General features: G+C 41.1%; 1 protein-coding gene across 1 annotated transcript in view; it reads right to left on the bottom strand.

Annotated features, from left to right (window-relative positions):
• Positions 1 to 21,674, bottom strand: part of COL4A2 (collagen type IV alpha 2 chain) — a 146,376-nt gene that overhangs the window by 36,156 nt on the left and 88,546 nt on the right. The window contains exons 5-22 of the mRNA XM_058823172.1: positions 18,654 to 18,788; positions 18,528 to 18,572; positions 16,301 to 16,417; positions 15,504 to 15,575; positions 13,922 to 13,957; positions 13,764 to 13,826; positions 11,579 to 11,614; positions 10,895 to 10,936; positions 10,287 to 10,361; positions 9,134 to 9,178; positions 7,875 to 7,937; positions 7,072 to 7,116; positions 5,003 to 5,056; positions 4,665 to 4,731; positions 3,109 to 3,210; positions 2,558 to 2,713; positions 1,847 to 1,939; positions 1,381 to 1,547 (exon numbers count right to left, since the gene is read on the bottom strand). Coding sequence (XP_058679155.1) covers positions 1,381 to 1,547; positions 1,847 to 1,939; positions 2,558 to 2,713; positions 3,109 to 3,210; positions 4,665 to 4,731; positions 5,003 to 5,056; positions 7,072 to 7,116; positions 7,875 to 7,937; positions 9,134 to 9,178; positions 10,287 to 10,361; positions 10,895 to 10,936; positions 11,579 to 11,614; positions 13,764 to 13,826; positions 13,922 to 13,957; positions 15,504 to 15,575; positions 16,301 to 16,417; positions 18,528 to 18,572; positions 18,654 to 18,788 — 1,413 coding nt within the window. The remainder of the gene's footprint in view (positions 1 to 1,380; positions 1,548 to 1,846; positions 1,940 to 2,557; positions 2,714 to 3,108; positions 3,211 to 4,664; positions 4,732 to 5,002; positions 5,057 to 7,071; positions 7,117 to 7,874; positions 7,938 to 9,133; positions 9,179 to 10,286; positions 10,362 to 10,894; positions 10,937 to 11,578; positions 11,615 to 13,763; positions 13,827 to 13,921; positions 13,958 to 15,503; positions 15,576 to 16,300; positions 16,418 to 18,527; positions 18,573 to 18,653; positions 18,789 to 21,674) is intronic.

The following is a 21,674-nucleotide window of genomic DNA, read 5'->3' on the forward strand; positions in this document are numbered from 1 at the left end:
GGAAGGAAGTGGCGGAAGGAAGTGGCAGAAGGAAGTGGCGGAAGGAAGTGGCGGAAGTGGCGGAAGTGGCGGAAGTGGCGGAAGGAAGGAAGGAAGTGGCGGAAGGAAGGAAGGAAGGAAGGAAGGAAGGAAGTGGCGGAAGGAAGTGGCGGAAGGAAGGAAGGAAGGAAGGAAGGAAGGAAGGAAGTGGCGGAAGGAAGTGGCGGAAGGAAGGAAGGAAGTGGCGGAAGGAAGTGGCGGAAGGAAGTGGCGGAAGGAAGGAAGGAAGTGGCGGAAGGAAGTGGCGGAAGGAAGTGGCGGAAGTGGCGGAAGTGGCGGAAGTGGCGGAAGGAAGGAAGGAAGGAAGGAAGGAAGGAAGGAAGTGGCGGAAGGAAGTGGCGGAAGGAAGGAAGGAAGTGGCGGAAGGAAGTGGCGGAAGGAAGTGGCGGAAGTGGCGGAAGGAAGGAAGGAAGGAAGGAAGGAAGGAAGGAAGGAAGGAAGTGGCGGAAGGAAGAAAGTGGCGGAAGGAAGGAAGGAAGTGGCGGAAGGAAGTGGCGGAAGGAAGTGGCGGAAGTGGCGGAAGTGGCGGAAGTGGCGGAAGGAAGGAAGGAAGGAAGGAAGGAAGGAAGGAAGGAAGGAAGGAAGTGGCGGAAGGAAGGAAGGAAGTGGCGGAAGGAAGGAAGTGGCGGAAGGAAGGAAGTGGCGGAAGGAAGTGGCGGAAGGAAGTGGCGGAAGGAAGTGGCGGAAGTGGCGGAAGGAAGGAAGGAAGGAAGGAAGGAAGGAAGGAAGTGGCGGAAGGAAGGAAGTGGCGGAAGGAAGGAAGGAAGTGGCGGAAGGAAGTGGCGGAAGGAAGTGGCGGAAGTGGCGGAAGTGGCGGAAGTGGCGGAAGGAAGGAAGGAAGGAAGGAAGGAAGGAAGGAAGGAAGGAAGGAAGTGGCGGAAGGAAGGAAGGAAGTGGCGGAAGGAAGGAAGTGGCGGAAGGAAGGAAGTGGCGGAAGGAAGTGGCGGAAGGAAGTGGCGGAAGTGGCGGAAGTGGTGGAAGTGGCGGAAGGAAGGAAGGAAGGAAGGAAGGAAGGAAGTGGCGGAAGGAAGTGGCGGAAGGAAGTGGCGGAAGGAAGTGGCGGAAGGAAGTGGCGGAAGTGGCGGAAGTGGCGGAAGTGGCGGAAGTGGCGGAAGTGGCGGAAGGAAGGAAGGAAGGAAGGAAGGAAGGAAGGAAGGAAGGAAGTGGCAGAAGTAAGGAAGGAAGTGGCCGAAGTGGCGGAAGTGGCGGAAGTAAGGAAGGAAGGAAGGGAAAATAATACTTTTCATAATTTTCCCATGGAGAATAGCTTGAGGTTTTGGATTTTTTTCATCTAAAATTGGCATATAAAAGTAAGCAATAAGAAAACCCCAACGATCTCACTTTTGCTCCAGGGAAGCCAGGAAGACCATGTGGTCCTTGATCACCAGGTTCTCCTTTGCTTCCAGGCTGGCCAGGGGTTCCTGGAAAGCCAGGAGGGCCACGGGGGCCAGTAGAGCCCCTTCTGAGTTCCTCACCCAAAAGGCATGTAGTGCAATCCCCTTCTTCACCTAAGGAAAAATTTGGAATGAGAAGAAAGAAAGCTCTATCAACAACAAAGAGATGTGCAGCTGTATCCTTCTTATATATAGACTTGAGAATATTTGAGCAGTTTCTCAAATACTTGAGAAAATTACTCCTTTTTTTTTTTTTTCTGACAAGAATACAACATTTCTTTGTCATGTTAGCCCCAGATCAAATTCATCAGTCCTCATGCATGTCACAGTTCAGTGAACCCAGACTGAACACACTGGGGCTTTAGATAATGCATAACAGCGGATCATCCATTGAGTTATCTGTTATAACCTACCTTTAGGTCCTTTTTGTCCTCTTGGCCCAGGGAAACCTTGCACACCATATCTACCTGGTGCTCCCTCTCGTCCTTTTAATCCAAAGAGAGGACCTAGAAGTTTAATTTAATAAAAATATAAATTCATCTACTGTGGATTTACTCTTTTTCTCTTTCATTCCTATTTCTTTGAGCTGCAACACATTTTCCCGTTTCTCCTAATGTCACTTCCTGTCTAACCCAGCCTGCTATGATGTACTCCCTTCTCTCTTCCTCTCTCCATCTTCTGACAGCTTCTCACACTCATTCTCAGCAACTTCCATCTGTTGCGACAGACAATTCTCACCATTCTTTGCCCTCTCTAACACTGAATTCCTCCTCTCAGCCCAACCTACTCTGCATTAGCACAAATAACATTCTCTGGATCACCTCCTGCACATCCTTTCCTCCAGTCTTTCAAATGTTGCCAGGACTGTCTAAAAATCATACAAACATTTTCTTCACCGATGAGTGTACACGACTTCTTTGTGTGTCCTCCCCACCTCTCATTTAATTTTCATTTCATTTCATTTCATTTCATTTCATTTCATTTCATTTCATTTCATTTCATTTCATTTCATTTCATTTCATTTCATTTCATTCTGCCAATGTCTCACCTTGCCCTGCCAGCAGCTGTCTTTAAAATAATCTAAGATGTTCCTGAGAGCTCTCATCATCTGTTTTAGCACTTACCAGGGGCTCCAACAGGACCAGGTGGACCACGAATTCCAGGTGAGCCATCCTTGCCTGGAAGCCCAGGCGGTCCCGCAAAATAAGCAGGAGATCCAATTTCACCCTTTTCACCTTTTGGTCCCATTTCTCCAGGCAAGCCTGGCTTATCCCCATCCGCTGAAACAGAACCAGGGAAGAAGTTCAGAGCAATTCCTTAACAGTGCTGCCCAAAGAGCTGTGATGTAACAGAAGAGAAAGTTCATACAATTGCATTAACATGCAAGGAAAAATAGACATGGTTAGCACGGAGCAAAAATGGTAACTGCACTTTTCACTGGAGCAAATCAATAGCAGTTACAGGAAAAAGCCTCTGTCATCATCTCTATTTCAGCAGTTTTGCAAGAGTCCCACTGGTCCAAAGGAAAATGCTCCTCCCATTCTTTGCCCCCCCCCCCAGTTATTATCTCCTACTCTGCACTGTGTATCACATGATCACCACAAAGATTTTCCCCACTGTATCAGTCAAACTCCCTATAAAGTTAAGCTGTTAGAACATGTATTGCTGGCATTACCATCAGAAAATCCAGGAAGACCAGGTAATCCAGGATCTCCCTCGTCTCCTCTGTCTCCTGGGAGTCCAGAAGCACCTGGGAAGCCTGGATCACCTCTTGCACCTGAAAGACATCCCCAATTCCACAAAATGTGTTAGTGTGATGCTGCTCTTTGTAAAAAAGCAAATATTAGAATCTTCAAGTGCTTTGGAACAGCAGAGTTTACAACAGTTTCTAATGTAGCTTTAGACTGACAGGAGTGGTGTGGAGCCACCAAGCCCAGGAAGCAGGATAGTGTCTTTCACCTTTTACTAATATGCAGCTAGAGCTACATTGCTCCTGGGAAGCACAGCAGAGCAGCTTCCTGAGGAGAGCGCCTCTTTTTCCTGCAGGAAGTTTCTGCTGTAACAGATGTGTGACATGTGAGCTTTCCTTTGCTTCCCACTACCAAAAGCATCTGGGCCCAGCCCAACTACTGCCTGCAGAAAGTATCATACTCTTGTCAAAGATCAGTGATAGTAGAGGACAGGTGGTGTCTTCAGCCCTCTGCCTGCTTCTTTCTATCTCTACACAGTCCCTCCTGCTTCTAAAAGGTTCGCAGGGTATCCAGGGTGATCTGATGTTTTGGGCCTCTTTCCCCCTTTCTCTGGGAGGAAGGGAGCCATTCACTGCTAGTCTCTCTGGCTTACAACAAGACAAGTAAACTCTGTGGTATGAGGACAAAGGCCAAGGCAATGGCATGTGATCACTCTTGCTGTTTGCTGGCACCTTCCCTTGAATAGTTTTGGCCTTGGCAGACTGCTATCACCTTTTATGTGTTTCTAGTCTGGCCATGCAGAGCCACCACAGCTCTCAGAACAGCTGACACTGGGTGCTACAAGCACAGTGAAAAGATCGCAAAGGAAATTTATCAATTTTAAAAAGGAAAAAAATATTCTTATATTCCTCAAGGCTTTTTTAATGTGTAGGTTTCTCTTTCTTTCTCTTTCTTTTTCTTTCTTTCTTTCTTTCTTTCTTTCTTTCTTTCTTTCTTTCTTTCTTTCTTTCTTTCTTTCTTTCTTTCTTTCTTTCTTTCTTTCTTTCTTTCTTTCTTTCTTTCTTTCTTTCTTTCTTTCTTTCTTTCTTTCTTTCTTTCTTTCTTTCTTTCTTTCTTTCTTTCTTTCTTTCTTTCTTTTTCTCTCTTTCTCTCTTTCTTTCTCTCTGATGATAAGAATGCTCTCTGCTATGCTGCCACTACTGTGCTTTATCCCAAGTCTGAAACAGGACACAGAAGACAGACTCCCATTCTTCCTTTTGCTGGACAACAAAGTCACACGCTTTTTTGCTTGCTTCTTCTCTGTGGATACAGGCATGCATGGAAGCCTTTTGTATAGCAATCCAGCTCAGCAGGAGAGACAAAGAAACCATCTGCCTGCAGAAAGATGATTAGGGCACTCTCTTGGAAGGCAATTACAGCTTCCGGAACACTTTAGCAAACACATTTTTTTAGGAGTTGAATTCTCAGAATGTCATGCTTTTGATCTATGCAGAAGGCAGTAAAACAGCTGAGATAAACAATGAGAGCAAAGAAGATGTACCTTTCCTCGGGATGCGGGAAGGGAAATAGGAATCTGGCCCTGGAGGACCCATCTCGCCAGGCTCCCCCTGTCAACAGAAGTTGAAGTATCACTCCCAAGCACATTGTTATAGAGAATTTCTTTAAAAATGGAAAGGTATCCCCATGAAACACAAACCCCAAACTCCCAAAGGCACTGACACAACATTTAAGAAACCTCAAAGATATCAAATTAACAAACCACATAACTGGTTCTACAATGGCAACAGACACAATTGCTACTACATGATGACAGAAAAGGAAAGAAGGCAAAATGACAATCTGACTTATTGCTTCTGGCAAGTCAAAGTAAAGCAGTACCTTGCTTCCTCTGGGACCATGACCACCAGGTGGACCATCATATCCTGGAATACCCTGTAATACACATAGAAACAATTGACTTTGCCTTTATCAGAGAGAGACTAAAATTATTTGGTCTGTAGCAATTCCTGTAACACCAATAAGGTTCCTTGTGGTTTGCTGTCTTGGACCAAGCCTAACTCTTGGCAAAGGCCAGAGGGACCTGCTGTGCTGCAGGCTCTGTCACCCTGGCAGTGGTGCACATGGAAGGAGCACCTACACTCACACCATTCCATGGATGCTGTAGGGTGCAGGAGGAGAAAAGGGGATCCCCTCCATGCCAGTTGACCCTGAGACACATGGGCTAGGCAGCCAGACCACAGCAGCCTGCTGCAAGAAAACTAAACAAGTCAGAAGCATTACAAGTAGACATATTTTCACTGGAATGGGAACAGTGAGCAGTGAAATGGCACTGAAGTACATAGGTGCTTTTTGCTCTTTTCCAGGTGGCTGGAGACTGTTTGGCTGAAGAAGGGATGAACGAGAAGAACTCAGAAACAGATGGATTTCAGAGATGCTGACCCAGATGAGATCATCTCTTCTGTGTGCTTTACTCAGCTCTTTGACAACTTTTGCTCTCTACAGGAAATATTTATATGCAGTCTGGAAAGAGACTGGTGTTAAAAATGTGTGCTTTTAGTAGAAAACAGTGGCCAGATCAACAACAGATGTCAATTAACACAGTAGTTTTGTATAATTCACACTTATTAGTCAGTTTTTTATAATCTCAGTATCCCTCAAGTTTTACAGTGGGTACAACTCTTATCCAGAACTTCAGGGTTAATAACCAGCTCTGTAAGTCACTCCTGAAGTAGGTTTGAAGCACCAGAAGAACCACAGCTCTCAATCAGAGGCTGCAAACCTGATCACGTTTCAGAGGCTTTTCCATAATGGCAAGTGTGCATTTCACCATTGGAAAAGGAGCCTCCTGATTATCAGGTGTAAAATCTCTTTACACTAGGTGGAGCTGGCGGTCTAAAAGCAAAACCAGCAGCTTTCTGCTCAACTGCAACTTCATCTGTGTGCTAGCAGGACCTAATCATCCTTCTTTCTTTCTCAAGAATAAAATCACTCAAAAATCAGCAAAAAGAAGGTTGTGAATAGCACATGGAGCAGGGTGTCCCCTCACACATACATTATACAATGATAGTTCATCCAAACCAATGTACCTTCTGCTACAATTATTGCCAAGATTCATCCTCAAAAAGGAGCAGCCACTGCTCACTTCTGACTGCAGCACGAACCCATGGTAAGGTCAACCAGTGGGCTTTAATGGGTTTTGCATCAGCCTCTCCATGTTGGTATGCATTACTAATAGCAATTCCCTTCCACACCACCAGACTGAATAGCTGTGCAAATGTTATTTTTCAGATTTCGTGTACTTTCATGTCCCATGTGTTTCATGTTATTATTGTTATGCCTTGGTGGCAGGACAAATCTTTAAACAACTAAAGATGGCAAAGCATGGAAAAATCGTGCATCCCACAGCTATTTACCTCATGGAAGTGATTTCTAATGCTGACTGAAGAAGCCTTTTTTTCTGAGACCAAACAGAAAGTCTCTGTCTGACAGAATGCTATTTTAAATATTTGGGTGTGTTTCCATGGGGACAGAGATTAAACTGGTATATTTATCAGTTTCCATCTCTTCTCTCTTTGTGATATCCAAGATAACCGTACATTTCAAACACATCTGCAGAAAGCTATTCAAAAAAACTTCTGCTTGTAGCAAGAAAATGACAGAAATCATAATCACAGTAATTAGAACAATGAAAGTTGTACTTCCCTGTAATGGTCTCAAAAGATGCTCATGGTTTAAGCAAAACTGGACTTTAATCATAGGGTAATTTTTTTTTGCCTCACTGATGTGAAAAATAACTGACCCAAAATTAGAATGATGGATGAACCCAGATGATATTTGTTAGACTACAGCTAGTGTAATTGTAGGCAGAATTTGTCCTCTACAGTTTACTTTTCAGACAGATTGTCTTCATAAGTATTAGAAACAACAGTCTTGTATGAAATACTCACTCTTTCTCCACTGAGTCCTGGAAAACCAGTGATGCCAGGCAGTCCCTATGAAGGTACAATACAATTAACAAAATAAAATTACATTCTAACATTCTAATGGCAAAGAACCATTATTATTTCTTAGATAAAATAAATCTAACAGCTTGAAACTCCAGATATGTTTTCAAATAGAAAACAGTACAAATCAGTGCAAACAGTATAAGTCTGAAATCTAATCTGGCATTATATTTTTTTCTCTCTTAATCAATACATTGTAAATTGACCGTAAGATTATAAAGATGACTGAGATTTTTTAAGAAAATGTATTCTCAGTACTGTTCTCACTCCATTTAAGCACTTCAGAAACACTGCTCCAAAACAAGCAGTCAGAGATACTACAAGGAAGCATTTACATTGACTTTTGCTTGAGTCCACAAGTAAGTGAAGTCAGACTCATGTTGTTAACCATGGTCTGCAGACAGCTCAGGTGGGAACAGTGAAGGACAGTCTGTGCTGAGGACCAGGACAGCAGCTCTGGTTGGTGAGCTTCAGGTGAGAGATGCACAAGGCTTCCCAGGGATGGCAGGCATGCCTTGCCATTCTTTGGCACACCTGTGAGTCCTGTGGGGGCCTCCTCCCACCACCATTTCAAAATGGCTTTTTTTGCTTTCTTGCTTCAGGCAGTTCTGAGCTGGCCAAACCTATTGATCTGAAGCACTGTAACTTCTTTGATTTTTTCATGTGTGTTTTGTTCCAGAAGGCAAACTTTCAGCTCAGATCCACCCACTCAGCTGAGTGAATTCCACCTTTAATAAGGGACTCACCCTTTGTCCTGGGTAGCCCATTACCCCTTCTTCACCTTTTTGGAGAGGAAAGAGAAGAACACCCTAGGAAAGATTGCATGTCAGTTCAATGTATTTCTTCATTATGTACAAAAAAATTGCAACACTGTCTATGGAAGCTAAACAGGAAGAAAGCATCATTGTAACACAAGGATAATCTAATAATAGCTGCATGTGAAAGAACTGTTGTCCTTATAATTAAGTGTAACATGCTTGCTTTGTTAGAATAGCAGGAGCAGGCCATTAGAGGGAGGACAGTGTCTCCCTCCTATCATCTCCTTTATTTCTTCTGTGTCTGCAGCTCTGAAGAAGAGCCAAAGTAATTATTCAGCTATACAACCAATTAAGCAACTCAGCTGATGCCCAAACTGTAGCTTCAGAGAGCTGTTTGGCAAACACAGGCACGCTGCTATCCATCCTACTATACAATACAAAAGAAGGGGAGAAGCACATATCCCCTTTTGCCACATCAGCATGTAATTATAGCTTTTCTAATGAGAAAAAAAATATCCTACATGTGTGGAATATGATCAGCAGCTGAACAACAGGCTAGCAACCACACATGGAGGGCATCAGGGCTCACAATGTGACCTTCTCCCATAACCTTGTGGAGCTGCTGACCAGACCATCTGAGAAAATAAAGCTCTGCAAAATGCTCAGCGAGGCATCCCTGCTTAGTAAAGATTCTGTTTTAAACCCCTTTGGGAAGTCAAAAGGAACCACTCAATGGCAAAGCTATTTAGTCAGTCTAGAGCTTGTCTGTGAGTTATAACTAAAACATGTTCAGTCAAGCTGGGTTGACAGCTTTACACAATACAACATATGGGATTACTGCCCACGTACTCAACAGATTTAAAAAACCATGAGGCAAAAAGTTTGTATGTGTTGGACAGTAGGCTAAAAAGGATTAAAAATACAATATGTTCCTATTGAATGAAATACAGTGAAATTTAAAAACATAGATCAGAAGAATAAGTAAAGAGATTTATTAATAATTAGAACTAAAATTAAAAATATGTGAGGAAAAGTCTTATTTCAGTAAACCAGTCAGCGAACAACTGATTGTAGTGTGGAGTTATTACACATCAAGCTGTTCAGTTTTTATGAAGCATTAGAACTGGTGTCTCTGCTTATAACACATCTATATTGATCCATATCTATATTGCATCACATCAGTGAAGAGCACACAAGAATTAACTCTAATATTATTATTTGACTTTGTTCTTCCCCACATGACTTACTGGAAGTCCAGCTTCTCCTCTTGGTCCAGGATCTCCTCTTTCACCCTAACAATAAGGAAAAAGTATTCAGATAGGTTTGGCATTCCCACTTACATTTCAATAACTTTTATACAACACAAAATGACTGATCAAGAGACAAAACACTCCTCTTGTGCTGTTCTTAATTCACATATTTCTTGTATGAAATCAATGCTTTCATGATAAGTTTTTGAAGTTGATTTTTAAGGAAATATTTGATCATTTTTCTGAAAAGGTCTCTAGGAATGTCCAGCTCTTTCCAGGGTTGTTCATGAGATGTCTGGGGGGTGAGTGCCAAAGGAATGCCCATGAATAAATGCACACTCTCCCATTTTTACCTACTGATTACCTACGAATTATTTGATCAAGAGCTTCAGTTAGGGTAAGACAAATCAAAACCTAAATTCCACTCTATATTGATGACATCTCCATTGAATATAACAGCTCTCCAGGTAAGTAGCTTAATGTAGGTATCTGCTTAGTCATGGAAATCTCAGCATGTATGTTATTTAGGGCAGACTGCAGAGTATCAAAGGTGTTTTTAGATCTTCCAGTATCATAGCAATTTACTGCAGAAGTTGTATGAGCCATGTACACTTTCTAACTTCAAATATGGGAAGAAAAATAACTGGTCTGGAGCTTGGTGTCTGATACAGAATACACACATACAGGGTATGACTGCCTCTGCTCCCAGCAAGGAGCAGCAGATGAGAATAAACTGCATCTGGTATGTGGGGATTTCTCCAATATGTAAGAATAAGCCTTAACTCTAAGTATATAAATATCTGCATCACATAGATAAGTTATCAAAACAAACACAGTAATGGTTTCTCAGCAGGCATTTCTGCTTGTAAAATGAGATGTGAGTGATGGCCAGTAGCTGCACGCTTAAACAAAAAGAACAAGTTTGCCAAAGACATCTCTAAACTTGAGAAATACTTTCTGAATTACTATCGCCACCACAGTTTCAATAAATTTGTTCTGATCCAAGTTTGTGAAAGTAGCAAATTTCTCTTCTGGTATATTAAAGTCTTTTAAGTTCTATATGTTACAGCACTTTTGTACAATATTTTTGTTTCGGTAGCGCAGAGCTCCTGGTTCCTTTTTTATTTCAGAAAAATGCCCTCTTGGTTACCTTGTGCTTGTCAGGGGAGACACCTGTCAGTTCTCCTGTAGGAAGCCCAGGTGGACCTGGAGGACCTGGGGGGCCCTGCAGGGAAAACACAAAGGAACATTTACCAAAGGAACATTTACCAACAGCTCTAATACCTGGCCAAGTTGCTCAGCAGAGGCTCTAGGACACTGCAAAGGAGCAGCACAGATTTGCCCCTGCTGGGAATGTGGTTCTAAACCATATATTATACCAAATAAATTGGTGGCAAGATAAATTAATTTTGTGTTGGGTTAACATATAGCAGAACTTGCTCTTGCCCTGCCTGTTTTCAGAACAACAGCAGAGATTACTGCATTGCATAAAGTGGCATGGCTTTGTAAATTTCAGAAGTGTTACCTCTGGGTCAGTGTAAATGAGAGCACACAGAGAACTAGACATATAGGGGTTAGTTCAGCTATGATGTCCCTTATTGAGATTATAATTCTTTCAGACCTATACTTCATTTTTCTCTTATAATTATATAATGCAATTGCAAATGAAGAGAGTATTTAAAGGATGTTAATTTATAAATAGCAGAAAACATCCACCTGCCCTTTAGTAGTGATATTAATTCATTAGTTTTCCTTTACCTGTTCACCTTTTTCTCCATAGAAGCCAAGTCCCCTGTTGCCCTGCAAAAATAACAGGTCAATGTTTACCAAGTGTACAACTCTAATCTAATATAAAATTCAAATTTAAACATGCTTAAAAGCCTTTTGAGGCTTACCAATCTGTATGACACCACTGAAGAATACAATCAAACTATAGCCTAGGCTTACCTTGAAGTATTTTAAGAGATTTAGAAGTAATTTTACAGACCCAAACTTTTATAAAGACAACTGTTTAAAATACCATGCTACCAGTTCTTCTTTGAGTCATCCACTTAGTAAGGTCATGAAAAGATCAAGCATTTCTTCTGAAAGATTTTTTAATAGCCTTGAATGCTAAATAAAAACACCTAAATAGGCTGGAACAATGAAGTCATATATTTTTTCCATGGAGATAAAATTGAGTATTGTGAAGACTGCAAGGATTCTCTGTTCATGGGAAGCTACTGTGACTACAGTAGCAAATTAAATCTGGCTCTAATCTTTTCAGGGTAGGTGATCCCAGTGTAAGATTAACTTCCCATGGTAGGCAGCCAACACAGAAAGTCTTGTGCTACACAGTCTTTCGTGCAGCCCATGGTTCTTTCTTTTACTGCCTTCAAGTAGGTCTTGGATAAACCTCACCAACACAAAATCAACATTGACAACTCTGACACAAAGACTTACTTGTGGTCCTGGGGGCCCTGGGGGTCCTGGTGGTCCCTGGGGAAGCACAAGAGGGGAGAGCAAGTTACTTGTTGCTTTCTAATCAATGCATGCAGGAGGTTAGCTACCCTCTGTCTGAAACATAAGTACATAGGAGGGAGTGTGCTCCTCAGCATCCCAAGTGCCATTGTTACTATATTAGCTCTATTTACTGTTCTGAAAACACTTTCCAAAGTCACATTGTGATCTTTCTGAGCAGACTGACAGTTACCCAGCCTAGATCTGATGAAAACCCATTTTTCCAAGTAATAAGAACTTCTGCTTTTGGATCCTGACTAAGCAACATTTTAAGCCCATACCTGAAGCTAAGCCCATCTTTAAGGGCTTCAGTGGGCTGCAGTTTTGTTACTGTATTGGTCTGTAAAAGGCCTGAACAACCATTGGCATCTCAGATTACCTATTTGGGATTGTACAGAATGAAACCAAAGGAAGATGGTGGCAAATGAAACTAAAACAGGAAGTACATCTGACAGAGGCTTGCAAGAGGTAGGAAAGCCATTAATTGAAGAGACAACTTTCCTTGGTTCAGTCAGCTATGGCAGTTAACAGGCTCCAAAGAACTTTACACATTAAAAACTGTCAAAGGAGGGAAATCTGGGGTGAATAAGAAGCATGAGCTGCTCAGCTCATGGTGAATGAGTGACACAGAAAGGAGAGAAGGTTGCAGATGGAACTGTCCACCTACTGAGCCCTGAAAGGGGATGTTAGCTGCATAAAGCAAAATCAAGTCTAACCTGCAAGGAAAAGATAGTAACATTCAGGTGAGACCTGAACTTTTTAGGCATCTCTGCCTTGCTATATACCTTTGTTTTGTTCTGAAAAACCCTGCTTTTGAATCACTTTTGGTGACTTGAGCAATTTGTGAACTACTGCCTAACCTACTGGGCAGATGCTGCACAGGGTATCCCCTGGGCTGGGGAGCCTGCAGGGACCTGGGGGAGCCAGGCCTGCCCTCCTGCACCACCCAGCTCTTAGAGAAGAGCAGAGATGCAAACTCACACCTGGGAAGTGCTGCTGGGTCTCTCTCACAGGAGAGTCAGAGGCAGTAAATAAAGCTGGATGCATTTTGCTCAGAAGAGACGTTGCCAATATGGTAACCAGAGGGATGTGGCTGTGGGAGCTCCCCAAGACAGGGGCTCCAAAAATGTACAGTTCATAGCACTCCTAACATCCCAGAAAGAGCACTGGAATATGAGTCACTGCAGGCTGGGCTCCTGGGTGAAGCTCATGAACCTCCGTGGGTTTGCTCTAAAGAAAGAGTAAGTAAAGGACTGATTTTCCTTTGACCAGTGAGAAAGAAAAAGTGCAGTTGACTCCAGGTGATAAAACAGGCCAGTGCAGGAAATTAACTTTGAAAGGCTTAGCATACTGTGGATTTTTTTTTTGTTTAGTTTTGTTTAGTTTAGTTTGGGTTTTTTTGGGCTGGTGGGGAGGGGAGTGTTCCTGAAAACTATGGAGCTATGGAGGCTGTGAGTGAGAAGCCCCAAAATAATTTTTTTTTTCCTTTCAGACCAGGGATGTAAAGCAGGTCCAAAGTAAATTTTGACAAAACAATGAAAAAAGCAAATGCTACAAAGTTGTGTTACAGGAAAATAAAAGAAGCTTAAAGAAAATGAGATCTATTGAATTTGAATACCTGCTTCTCACCCATGAAACTATTAACCATGGAAATAAGAAATGTAGAAATTGTATCTGGAGAGAACATAGTCTTCTCAAAGAACTACAGTGCAACAGTTGTCAACATCAGTGCTGTAAATGATGATTTTGGAAAAAAAATCACAGAAAAATAGTTGAAAATCGCATTCTAAATACCATTCAATCTCCTGTGGGAAGGATAGAGAGCTAATATACATATCCTTTGTGAGCAGAAAAGGTAACATATCCAAGTCTTCTGATAACTCAGTGTAGGAAGATGTTCTAAGGAGGTTAAAAAAATACAATATGAATCAAAAGCTTCTGACAGCACCCCTATCTCTTCATGCAATATTCATCTCCCAGTGCCTCACTGTGCTTTTTAAAAGGTCTAACATTCATTGGCACCTTCTTGATATTTCTAACCTAGGTTACAATCCAACATAATGGAACTTGCTGAGATAATTCTTCTGTTTGGTTAATTTACTAGAGAACATAATTTTAATATACTTACTGGTCTTCCTCGCTGTCCTCTTGGACCTGTAGGTCCTTGAATACCCAGCGTACCCGGAGGTCCCTTTAAATAAAAAAATATCCACCAACTATCAATAAATGTTGTTCTGATATTAGTTACTGTTGACACTTTATCACATCCACTGTAATGCTACTTACTGGAAAACCAATGATCCCTGAATCCCCAGGCTCTCCCTAAAAAAAAAAACCAAAACAAAAACAAAGAAGTAAAAAAAAATCCAAAAAATAAAAATCCAATAAATTCTATATACAAAGTTGAATAAAATATTTTTATCCATTAATAATATTTTTCTCATTTAAACAACTAATTATACCATGCAGTGATACTCAAACCCTTCCATACAGATGCATCTCATAGAGATGTTGAGATAGCTGAATGTGGGCCACACAGATTTCATACTCTATAGATAAATGCATGCAATAAAGTAGCAGGGTACGAAGTTGGCTAATGAAGTTAGGGATCCAAATTACAAGGCTGAACTATACAACAGACCACATAGAATTTTTTTGTAGAAAAATGCTATCTCACCAGTGGCTTAATTAGGGCTATAACCTTAGCTGAAATGTCCAAGCTCATTTTTGTGAGTTGCATGGGAATTACTGAATCATTTTGATTCTCTTCTGAGTCACTAAAAGCATTTGGAACATACTGTTTTCAGTGACCACATATTTTAACTTCAGTACATGCTGAAATGTTTTTGGAAATTAGATCCAAAAATGTTCTAGCCCAAAGACCTTTCAACACACATAAATAATGTGTTATTCAGGCCAAACACCTTCAATCATTTTGAGTAGCATCTTAACTGCCTAGTTAATTTGGGTTTAGTTAACAGAATAATTTGTGGAACCAAATACTTTCTGAAATGAATACAGGTGTCAGTATCCATCCTTGGCCACAATATAGTTGAGAATTTCTTAAACATTACTTAATCACTCCTGATTACTAACAGTGCAGATCTGAAGACTTTCTAAAAGGAAAAGAAGTTTCCATTAAAAATACAAGCAACTTACAAATACGTCAAGAGAAATACCTATTTTGGCACTTACTGCTGGCACAAAATACACACAAACAATGTCAGCAGATCCCTTCTAGCTCAGTTGCAGCTTCTCAATCAGCCACGATTTATACTCTACATATGTAATCCCTTATCTCCTTCTTATACCTTCAAATTATGCAAGGTTTTATATATATATATATGAGAAAAAGCTTCAAGTGATTACAAAACAAGCTTTAAGGATTAGACACGGTAAAAGCAGCCATTGGAACACTTGGGGTTTACTAAATAACTAAGTAAAATATTGAAGGACATTTTACCCTAAGTCAATCAAACACTTGCATGACAATTTTACAAGAAACATGCTAATAGTAACCAGAATCATTCAATGGACAAACCAATGGCAAAGAAAGGGTTTTTCCATGCATGATACAAAGGTAGTCATGAATAAAGAGGGAAATACTTGACCTATATCATCTACAGTGCCTTTGCAATTCACCTATGGCATGACACTCCTTGGAAATAACCGAGTTCAGATTTTTTCCCTTGGAAATCATATAAACCTTGCTGCAACCAGAGAAAGCAGAAGCTGCCTTTCAAAGTCTACACAAAATCAAAGTGGGCCTGTTGGGCTGTGCCCATCAGAGTATAAGAAAAATTTACTCTCCATCACGTGTGTGAAAAACTGCGCTGGGCAAGAGTAACTGGGGGAGTTCAGGACGTACCCTGTGTCGGCTGATGATCTCCGGCGACACTATGTACGGCTCCCCCTTCTGGCCCTTGGGCCCCTGGACTCCCTGCAGGTGACCAAAAAACCAAAACACAACGTGAGCTCACACACCATCTCTGCTAATATGTAAACAGATAAGGCTGAAATGAAAAATATTTGTTGGTGTTTTCGTAAGTGTACATAAACATATTGCAGTTTAGAGGTAGAGACTGTGCCTAGCTTTGGAAATTTATGGTTTAGAAAAAAAGTATAAACCCTCACAGCATATAAAAGAATTAATTTCTAAATTTTGGGGAGAAACCCCCCATTACCAGGGAGTGGTATTATGGAGCAGCACCTCCTAGGTAGAACTGATGCTGCACTTCCAAGGGCTGACATGCGCCCATGTAAATCCAGGAGCCCCACTGCTCACATCAGCATGATCCTGTGTATCTCACCATGAAAAGCCAATACTATGGCCATGGGGCAGGGAAGAAAAGGATACTTTCATCAGAAATTTTGAGTTTAATATTATCTAACTGCTGTTGATTAAAGCTGTACAGGTTTTCCTACAGCAATCTCTCTGCCAGACCTGTATGACAGGTACAGCTCTGAGCAGACCTTGTGGCCTGGCTGCAATGCAGTGACTGCACACAGTGCTGTGTGTCCATGCTGACTCTGCACCAATGCTCTGCTGGGCCAAAACACATTCCCTTTGTTAAGAGATGTCCCATTAATCCAAGCCACGTGTGAATGAAAGTCACTCCAGCAATGCTCTTAGCTTCAGATACTCACTTACTGCCAGCTACTTACAATGCTACCAGGGAAACCAGAGAATCCAGGGGTTCCCGCGTCACCAGGGTCACCTGCTGTCCCATTACAGCCATCATGACCTGGTTTCCCCCTTGGTCCTGGCTGGCCTGGATGACCCTGTTGAGGAAAAAAAAAAAGTGTTTATCTATCCATCTGTTTCTAGTTTTCCTTTTCCTGTAGTCATGAAGTATTTAGACATTCTCACATTAAGCCCAAGGCTTGGATCCATGGGAAACTAGGATTTTCAAAGACAGAAACAGACAGTGCATTTTTTTAATATAGCTGCAGCTTGAACCAGATGCCCCAGACAGCATGAAAAAACGAGTAGTGAAGGACCTCTCAGAAAGGGTAAGAAAGCTATGTTCAATGCAGGCTCTGTTATGCAGAGCACTAAGCCAGATGAGGCTGCTGTGCAGGGATCCACCAAGAACTGGGATTGGTAAGCATTTCAGTGCTTCACACTGGAAGAGTGGTAAGAAATGTTCCTCACTGAGTTTGAACAGCTTCCAAGCCAGGAAAAAAGTCAAAGATGCTGTTGGAGCTAGACTGAGTGTCATGATGAGGCTGTGAATATGGAAGAAAACAGCAGGGCTCAAAGGTAGCAAGCTGGGGGCACTCCAAGACCTTGACAAAGAGCCTCTGAAAAGTTACTCCTGTCTCAAACTGTATTTTCATTGCTGTTCCTACATTCACCTCAACTGCTGTTGCTTCTGGTTTGCACTGAGGCTGATGAGAAGCAAATCTTCCCTTGAGCAGCTCTTTCTTCCAGCAGGCTCAGTCACAAAACTCCAGAAACTAACATAAAACATTTCTCCCTTCTCCTTTATCTATAGCAAGGGTTTTCTCTTTGCTTTTGCTCCATTGCTTAGAAAAAATACAAGAACATCCATGTCCTTACTGAGCTCCACCAAATACTGCACTCCCATCCCAGAAGAGACTCAGTCTTGGCACCATTCTCTCTTGGCTCCCAGCCCCACATCTTAGCACTGTGCCATTGCGGTTTGTTCAGGTGTCTATCTACCTGCCTTCCCATGGCCAGTGAAAAAATTGGTTGGAAAATATAAGGATGCCTGAAGGGCAAGGCAGCTTGAAGAGAGTACACAATGAAAATGCAGGTTCAAGTTCTGTCTGAAGGTATTTATCCCTCACAGAGGGATGCGCAGAGGTCAGGGAGGCAGGGCTGAAAAAGAAAACATGGCCAGGTAAGAGAAGCGGCTATAGCAATACTGGGCTTCACAGAGGAGCAATTCACTCTACTTCCCAGGATGTGTCAGTGCTTAGAAAAAAACTCAGCATGATGCAGTGTGATGAACAAGATCCTTGGCTCAGGAGTGTTAATAGAAATGGCAAATATGGTCTTTTTTCTTCCTTAAAGAGTGAGAAAGAGGGACACAAGGAAGATTGTGAGAGAGAAATCCCTGAAACTTCATAGGAAGCTCTTCTGGAAACAAAAGAGGGTGAAAGTAGAGTGGATGTGGATGTGTGGGCTGCAAAGCGGGGCCCCAGTGTCAGAGAGAACTACAAAGGAAACCCAAGCCTGGGAACTCTGTCCAGGGATTCCAGTGACTCAGATTTCTTTGTTATTTTATGACACAAGATGTAAAGAAGTGTAGGCTGGGAAAATACTGTGCTGTGAACTTTACCCGGTTTTCCTCTTTGAGTGTTTCAGTTTCATAGACCTGGTCCATTTGCTCAAAGTTTTACACTGTTTAGTGCTCAGTAAGATTTTAAAGACAATCTCAAGCATGCCATATGAGCTATAAAGCAAATTAACCATAGTTAGTATTCTTAATATCACTGGTTGTTATACCAACTTTGCAAATCAGAAATAATTAAGGATTATCAACTTGTGTCCTTCGTTCACAAGCTTAAGAGTTGTGAAGCACTTCAGTCACAGGTCTTTCCTACAAAAGAACACACTTAGCTGGGTAACCTCTAGAGACACAGGAAATTTCTATCCTTTTCTGCCACTTTAATAAGGGGATTTCTCCATAGGACAAAGCAAATGGAACTTAATTATCTGAGGAATGAGAGGGAGCACAGATTCTTCTCTTTTGTTGTATATCTTCAGTTCCACTCACTTCAGCAAATGTCCTTAGCTGAAAAGTGTGTACGTGGCTGATGCAGAATTTAACCAAGACATTTTAATTAAAGTACAAAGGCTTTAAGCTAGCCTGCAATATTTGCATTTGGTGATTTCTTAGAGATGAAGTAACCCGCTACTTACAGGAATGCCATCTGCCCCGGGGAATCCAGTGACTCCTCTTTGTCCCTAGAGTGAAACAGCACAATTAAAATTATGTTCTGCTAGCATTTTGCTTATTAGCTAAAACATTTGATATTCAAAAATTACCACTTCTCCTTTGGGTCCAGTTATTCCTGGGTATCCTCTTTCACCTTTGTGACCTTTGGGACCTTGCACTCCTGGGATCCCCATCAATCCTGGTGGTCCAGTGAATCCCTGTGATCCAAGGAGTCCTGGCTGGCCCTGATAAAAACAATAAAACAGCATTGACACAGGAACAGTTGTGATGCATGAAGCTGGATAGGTTATCAGTCCTGCAACAAAGTCAGTCTCTCAAAGAAAAAATAAACACAGAATTTCTGTCCATCACAGTAGGCCAGGCTCTTTGATAAAAGTCATCTGAAACACCACACAGAGAAACTCCAGCAGCAGTGACTATATTGCACATATGGTCAGAAAATTAACATATGGATACTAGCATTCAAATTCAATATTCACTACTTCAGTATTCATGGCCATTGTATGAAAAAACTGTTTTCTTTGGAATGAGGTTTCTCAAGAGTGGTTCTCCTACAACATAACATATGACACTCCAAACAAGTAGAATATGACTAACTGTGAAATTTGCTTATTGGCCATATTTATTGTAAGTGGAGTCTGATATTTAATGGCAGGAATTTCTGCCTCTTTAGTGACAATATTTCTATTCAGCAGTGGAGCCTGAAAATGATGGGACATGCATGGATCCACAGAGGTTGAAGAGTTGCATGCAGGGCTCCTTGGTCATTCTCCCTTCCAGCGCTGGTTTGGCTCTTCACACCACTTCAACCATTGTTTAAAAATAATCCCCACTGGCTGCCAAGATCACAAGGCTCAAAAGGGGAAAAAACAATTTTGAAATGACACAATGGAGGTTTAAGTAATGGATTGTGACAGTATGTCTGAGATCTGTGAACTGAAGTATTTGAATATTGTTCCAGACGTAGCATCACCAAAGGCACACATGTTTTGCATGTACTCACTTCTCTAATGACATTAATAGTACATTGTTGCAATCTTTTCTGGAGAAATATGTTTTAAATGGGGCAAAGCACCATTTACCAAGACATTCAAATTAAGTCAAATCTAATGAAAGTTGTTTTTAAAATGCAATTAGATTTTTTTCACAGACCAGGCTGGAACAGCACCAGTATCTCACAAAGGAGAAGAACTACAGCAAACCATGAACAAACACATATATATTCATACCACAAAGCTGATTAAAAAATACTATCTTCTTTTAGTAGAAAATACTTACAGTCTTGCCCATGCCTTCAAAGAAAGAGCTGGAAGGTGAATGCAATTCCTGTTCAAGAGTTCAACTTCATTTAATGCCATTGAGGTGGAAAGAGGGCAATGTGGGGACTTGAATAAAAGAAACCTGAAGATAGCCTAATTTCTTTGGATTGGGAAGTTGCACCAAAGACACTGAACAATGCCTTACTGATATTAGTAAAAATTTATTTTAGTCTCATAGGCCCATTTGTGATGCACTTTAAAAATTTCATAGTCAACAGCTATCTAAAATAAACATTTATCTCTGCTATAGTTGTTTTCATACCACACACCCTGAACCACTGCTATGACTGAAGCACAGTTTACTTTTAGCTTCAAAAACAAATCAATTTTCCACACTGCTTCCCTTCCATGCACAATGGTTGTCACAACACTTAGGGCAGGTTTTATACTTTAAATCTTATTGTATCACATCATATGAGTCCATATTGAAAATCTGACACAGCCAAACAAAGTACAGAACTGAGAGCAAGTCTTCAATTTTGGAGGAAGACTAGGAATGAGCCAATATGTACAGTATGATCCACACTTGCACAGTATGGATCTTTTGCTCTACTGATAGGACTGATTTGACAGGACTGATGGTTTAGGAGCAGTGACAAAGACAACATGAATTTAAGTGTTTGAGCTGTCAGCGTGAAAGAGAATTCCCTCTGCTTACAACCAAACCTGACTTTATACAGCATCCCTATTTTTAAACCAAGCCTGCTCATGTGGATTATTAGGTGCCAAGAGGCCAATGTCTTCTCAGATTAACAAACTGAGAAGAAACAAAGATTACATGAATACATCTAAAACATAAAAGAACTCATGTTGGCAGGAGGCATACGCATCTGAACAAGCAGCTGCTTATTTCCTTATGCCAGGCACCACTGGCTGGTACAAATGCATCTACCTCTACCAGCAGCAGTTTTTAGTTTTAAGAATCTTTAAAATTTATTCTGTGGAGGTACAGATCCCAAAAGACATATTTTTTGAGTTGCCTGACTCAAATGGAAATCCAGTGCTGATTAAAAGCACTAGAGTAATGACTTAAATCTGAACCAGAATTTTTCATTGTGAGTTCCAAGATCAGGAAAAAGAAAATCTTTCTTATACCACTTTTTCTCCACTTTTCTTATCTACTATGGCTCAAAACTTATGTATATAGGAATTCATAAAATACTTATGAGCATTCCCCATGAAACTGCCTTTTTAGGGAAATAAACATTTCATTCATCAAAAAATGGAGTTAGTGAACCATTTTTTTGTTTGGATTCTTTTGGTAGAAAAGTATAAATTCTCATGCAAATATCAATCAAAAATATTTCAATTTTACTATAAAGCCTTTAAACATTATTCAATGCTTAAGGTAGTTTGTTCCTCATGCACTCAAATCTGAAAGGAACCTTTAAAAAGGTTCAAAAAGGATGGAAACATATTCATTACATCTGCAAAGAACACCGAAAAATGATTAACATTCATTTGTAGAGATTTGAATTGGCTCCAGTTGCATTTAATTTGTAGAAATAAATGTTCAGTTGCTTCTGCAAAGAAAGGAATACATGGATTCTGAGCACTAAAAATGTCACCTTATTTTTGGAGTACCTGAAAGCCAGAATAAATAATCTAAATTCCAAAACCCACTCATCCTCCTGAGATAAGTAAACTGTCTCTTTGGTGCCCCTATACCCTCCTTTAGAGGGCAGCTGTCTGGAGGTAGAACACATGTAAAACTTTTCATTGCAGTTTCTGATAAAAGGCTGGTTATGTTCATGATTTTCAAATCTGTGCCTGGCTTTCTATAGGGACCAG

This window comes from Ammospiza caudacuta, chromosome 2 (assembly GCF_027887145.1).
Source record: "Ammospiza caudacuta isolate bAmmCau1 chromosome 2, bAmmCau1.pri, whole genome shotgun sequence".
Taxonomy (NCBI): Eukaryota; Metazoa; Chordata; class Aves; order Passeriformes; family Passerellidae; genus Ammospiza; species Ammospiza caudacuta.